We start from the raw sequence: 5,353 nt of genomic DNA on the forward strand, positions 1-5,353 counted from the left end.
GTGGTAGTTTATTTCTTCTTTTGAATATATGGGAATCTGTGAATAAAGGGAAATGGATTTTCGGGAACGGCCACAAGCAACGTGAATGTGATTTTGCTTGAAAAGGAGAGAGAAGTAAAGTATAGAGAATTTGAAAGGAAAAGGTTTGGTGATATATATACATATATATTGTTCCCCAACAAATATTCTTCTATTTTATCACTATATATAAAGTGTATGAGTATTGGGAAATTATCACAAGCAATATAATAATATCTGTTGCTTGTTGCCTTCCATTAAAGATCATCTGAAAAACCATAAACCATGGCCCTCGAAGGAGTTCTTTCCAGTGTTGGTGGGGAGATCTTGAATCTACTAGGCTCTCAAGCATTACAACGCCTTGGAATGCTACGGGAATTCGACGATGATCTCGACAAACTCAAGACCAATGTTTCAGCCATTAAGGCTGTACTTTGTGATGCACAGGAGCGTGAATTGAAAGGTGAACATTCTTTGACGGATTGGCTTGAAAAGTTGGGCCAAGCTTTTTATGATGCGGAGGATGTGCTTGATGAAGTCGCTACCGAGTCTCGCCGTCGAGAAGTGATGACAAGAGGCAAAAATGCAAAACAGGTTAGAATCTTCTTCTCCAATTCTAACCAACTTGCATTTAACTATAGGATGACACGTCAACTCAAGAAAATTAATGAGAGGCTAGATGTTATTTCCCAAGAAAAAGATAAGTTTCGTTTGAATATAAATGTTGAACCGATGATGTCAAGTGCTTTATCTCATCCATTTGGAAAGAGACGGGAAACTGAATCTTCTTTAGAAGAGGTGAAAGTGATTGGAAGGGATGATGATATGAGCTACATAAAAAACCTTTTACTGGCAGAGGATGATATGAATGTAAAAGCTAATGTTTCATTCATTGCCATTGTTGGAATGGGTGGAATAGGCAAGACAACCTTGGCTAGAGCTCTCTACGATGACAAAGAAGTTAAAGATTGTTTTAATCCAAGAATTTGGATTTGGGTTTCTAATCAATTCGATAGGAGTACAATATTGAAAAAGATAATAGAATCGGCAACAGAAAAGAAAGCTGAGGTAGAAGGACTGGAAGCTTTAAAAAAAAAGCTTCAAAAAGTGATAGAAGGAAATAAGTATTTGTTAGTTATGGATGATGTATGGAGTGAAAACAAAAATGAATGGGAGAATTTGAAAAGCTTGTTAATGGTTGGTGCAAGAGGGAGTAAGATTTTGATCACAAAGCGTGATAGTCGTAAAGTAGTTCCAGACATTGAAATAGTTTCTTTGAAAGACTTACCTGAGGACCATTCTTGGAGGTTGTTTAAACAAGTGGCATTTAAAAAAAGTGAATTAGAGTCAATAGATCCAAACTTGGAACAATTGGGAAAAGAAATTTCAAAGAAATGTGGAGGTATTCCTCTTGTAATAAGTCACATAGGAAGTTTATTATATGGAACAACTTCAACGAAAGCCTGGATGTTCATCAAGGATAATGAACTTTTAAATGTTACTCGAGAACAAAACAATAATGGTCGTAATGTGATATCAACATTAAAATTGAGCTATAACTATTTGCCACCAAATTTGAAGCAATGTTTTGCCTACACATCCTTGTTTCCCAAAGGATATAAAATTAGTTCGAATGAATTGATTAGACAATGGATGGCTCAAGGTTTTATCAAATCATCAAATGGAGGAAAATCCATAGAGGATATTGGGAAGGATTATTTAAATGAATTACGTTGGAGGTTTTTCTATGAAAGTTCTAGTCATGATGAGAATAGTACATCGGATGATATTGTTTCTATGCATGATGTGATGCGTGATCTTGCAAAGGAGGTAGCTGGAAAGAAATTATTATATGTGCATGGGGATGGTCATAATAAATATGTTGTGAGTAAACAAACTCGCCATATTTCATTTAACTATGAAATATGCATATACTGGAAGGATATTCTATCCAAATTATGTGAAGCCAAAGGATTAAGAACGTTCATTCTATTATTCTATCCATATGGTCCGGTGCCTCTAGCGGAGAAAGATTTTTTGGACAAACTATTTTCGATGTTTCCACGTCTGCGAGTATTACAAATCCGTAATGTGTCAAATTCTATAAAAAGGCTTAAACATCTTCGATATCTAAATTTCACTGTTAGCTCGCATGTGGAATCAGTTCCAAACTCCATCACGAAACTGCAAAATTTGCAAACACTAAATCTAGCCGGTTGTTATCGCTTAAAGGAGTTGCCAAGGGATCTTAGCAATCTTGTAAATCTCAGACATCTTCTTTTTTATCCATTCGAATTAATCCATACGCCGGAAGGGATAGAGAATTTGAGTTATCTACAAACATTAAGTTCATTTGTGCTGGATTGTAAAAATTTTAATAAGCTAAGGGAATTCAATGAGTTGAATTATAATATGGAAGACGGGTTAAGAATCATAGGTCTAGAGAAGTTGAGGTCCACTCCATTTGAAGTCAACTCAATAAACCTTAAAAACAGAAGAAGTTGTTGGCATTTGGAACTAGAATGGAAATTGGGGAATGATGAATGTGAAGAAGTTGAGAGTGATGAAACAATATTGGAAGGCTTAGAACCACATCCAAATATTGAACACTTGAGTATTAATGGGTATTGTGGAGTAGAATTACCCAATTGGGTGTCCACCTCGCTGTACTTAACTATAATTCATATTAAAAATTGTCATAGATTGCAACATGTAAATCAGTTTCGCCACCTTCGGGCTCTCAAAATTCTATCTTTAATCAACTTGGTATCTCTCATGAGTTTATCGGAATGGATTGGTAGCACCACTTCTCTTAAAGCTCTGGATATTGCAACATGTCGGGAATTAAAATCACTGCCTAAGGAAATACGACAACTCAAATCTTTGGAGTCTCTTCATATATGGGACTGCCCTCAACTTGAGGAGAGATGTAAGCAGGGAGGAGAGGATTGGCCTAACATTTCCCATGTTACTTTCTTTACTTACAGGGAACGGCCTTATTTTTCAGGTCTTTCTTCTCACAATCTCCCTTTTAATTTCATCCTTCATATATACACAAACACATACATATTTTTATTTTGATTAAAATTCCAATTCTATTTTTCTTTTAATTTTTAATCAATTACATGCCATTCCACATTCTATTCCCTATTCAAATATTTTTAAAACCACATCCTATATATTTGTTGCCACTTTCACTCTTATTATTATATTGTTATCTTATTTCCATTCACTTACAAAATTATTGCATCTTATTATGTTAAACCAAAGTTTTGCGACTTCATGATCTACTTAATTTTGAATTTCAAATTTTAATCATTAATTTTTACAAATATTTCTTAATATTTAGAAACATAAAATCATAATGTTTATCAAACAAATTTCCATATACCTCCATTTGGTTTTTAACATTAAGTAGATTTCCTTAAGATGATTTTCATCTTTCTTAGTAAAATTTCAAATTCCAAAAATATGTTTTTATGAACTCTTTTTTTTTTTTTTTTCAAAACTTGGTACAGATTTTGAAATTATGAATAAAAGTATATAACTAAGAAATTAGTAATTTAATCCTCGTATTTAACTATATTATCTTTCTATTCATATAATTAATAATGCTTACTGCTTGATTAAGATGACGAAGATGATGGGAGTGGAGAAAAGAGGAAAATGAAAGGTTGCATAACCAACATAGGTTCCTTCTTTTGTGGGTATGAATATTGTGAACCCCAAAACTATTGACTATATTTTTCTAATGCTTTTGTTATTAGTATTAACGTTATTATTATATTTTTTTCAAATAATTTAGTTTATATGCTTTTATATATGGATTGAATTTGACAAAACAAACATGATTTAATTGATCTCAGATGTAGAATCCATAAGTTATTAAAAGGTCCGTGACTGAAATTCTTTTGTCACTCTTTACTAGATATATAATTTTATTTTTGAATCTAATTCTATCATTTATATATGTGTGAAAAATATATAAAATGAACAACAAATAATAAAAATAATGTAATGTTTGCAATTGCAGGTAAATTTCTTAAAGTGAACTTCATGTTGTGAAGGAAATGAATAATAGAATGTTCTACGCTCATCGTGTTTTTCTCCTCTCTCCTTTAGCCTTGATTCTTATCATTCTTTTTTTTTTTTTTTTTTTAATATCTTTCTTATTATTTTTAAACACTAATTACTTTATTCTACTTGTTTAATTGTTATTTCTTGTTCTATCTTAAAGTTGTGTGTATACAAGACATAGTTTGCATATATATATAAATACCAGTTTCTTTTCTCCAGGAAAAGCAAAAATAAAAAATCCTTCTTGGCCCTCCTTACTTTTTTAACTTTTATGTAAGGAGTTTGGTGTGCGATTTCTGGAGGACCATAGAAAAGAAAAATGTGTTTGACGAAAAGAGAGATCAATGATTTTCACATAGATTTAAAATTTAAAAAAAAAAAAAAAGTGTTTTCTTTTTTCTTTCTATTAATCTTTCACCTACTTCTGAGTTGGAATAATTTATTCAAATTAATGATTTATTTAAATCAATGTCTAACGGCTTTCTTGTACTCATTTTTTATCCTGAATTACATTTCGTTCAGAAAAGTTTTGTGTGAGAATTAGAATTATATCAATTAAATCCCTATATTTTCATAAGTGAATATATGTAGATTCTTTTATAGAATTTTTTTTAGAATTATTCACATATTAACTCTATTCGTTCATTTTATATAACCGATATTTGAAGAAGTCTACATATATTGACTAGGTAGAGGTATTACTTATCGAGGATCTCACATTGAAAAAAATTAAGGGACCTCACAATATAGATTGATTACTCCTTTCATTATCATTAATTTTCAGATGTAAACTCATACTATTATTACTTTTTGTGATTGAATTTCGAATGGAAGAAAACTCAAATAGACGATTTTTATTTATTATCATGTTTTGTTCTTTTTTTATCATTCTATTTCTCTTTTTTTTTTCCAATCACTTTGGCATTACATCATGCCCACTATCTTTTTCTTTTTCAATTTTAATTTAACTTTTTTTAAAAAAGAGAGACAAACAAAAGAATAGCATATCACAAAGCGGTAGAACATTATTATTTGAGTGCATAGCCCAAGACTTCTTTTCTTTTCTTTTATTTTGTTTTGTTTTTAATTCGCAAACACATTAGGTTAAATTTTAAATTTTGAATTTTGTTTAATTTTAGTCTTTATATTTTTTATTGTCTAATTTTAGTCTATGTACTTTTAATAAATCTTAAATTTAATCTACAATACTAGTTTGTTGTTGATTTTTTAAATTTTTTTTCGAAAATATATTCACATA

At 30.7% G+C, this 5,353-nt stretch overlaps 1 protein-coding gene across 4 annotated transcripts; it reads left to right on the top strand.

Annotated features, from left to right (window-relative positions):
• Positions 1-206: 206 nt before the first annotated feature.
• Positions 207-4,239, top strand: LOC120085901 (putative disease resistance protein RGA3). Of its 4 annotated transcripts, none has more exons than XM_039042185.1 (4): positions 207-3,025; positions 3,650-3,725; positions 3,885-3,910; positions 4,052-4,239. In XM_039042185.1, the coding sequence occupies exons 1-4, from the start codon at positions 304-306 to the stop codon at positions 4,081-4,083; spliced, it is 2,856 nt and encodes a 951-aa protein (XP_038898113.1). In that variant the 5' UTR covers positions 207-303; the 3' UTR covers positions 4,084-4,239. The 4 variants fall into 4 exon arrangements, with proteins under 4 accessions (XP_038898113.1, XP_038898114.1, XP_038898115.1 ...); XM_039042186.1 differs by having other exon boundaries at positions 3,659-3,725; XM_039042187.1 differs by lacking the exon at positions 3,885-3,910 and having other exon boundaries at positions 4,052-4,112.
• Positions 4,240-5,353: the final 1,114 nt, after the last annotated feature.

This window comes from Benincasa hispida, chromosome 9 (genome assembly GCF_009727055.1).
Source record: "Benincasa hispida cultivar B227 chromosome 9, ASM972705v1, whole genome shotgun sequence".
NCBI lineage: Eukaryota > Viridiplantae > Streptophyta > Magnoliopsida > Cucurbitales > Cucurbitaceae > Benincasa > Benincasa hispida.

Bases quoted from the DNA above. Each gene is read 5' to 3' on its own strand.
- LOC120085901 (XM_039042185.1), top strand. From the start codon at position 304: ATGGCCCTCGAAGGAGTTCTTTCCAGTGTTGGTGGGGAGATCTTGAAT. The intron at 3,026-3,649 runs GTCTTTCTTCTC...TGCTTGATTAAG, and splicing joins GGAACGGCCTTATTTTTCAG to ATGACGAAGATGATGGGAGT. The intron at 3,726-3,884 runs GTATGAATATTG...AATTGATCTCAG, and splicing joins ATAGGTTCCTTCTTTTGTGG to ATGTAGAATCCATAAGTTAT.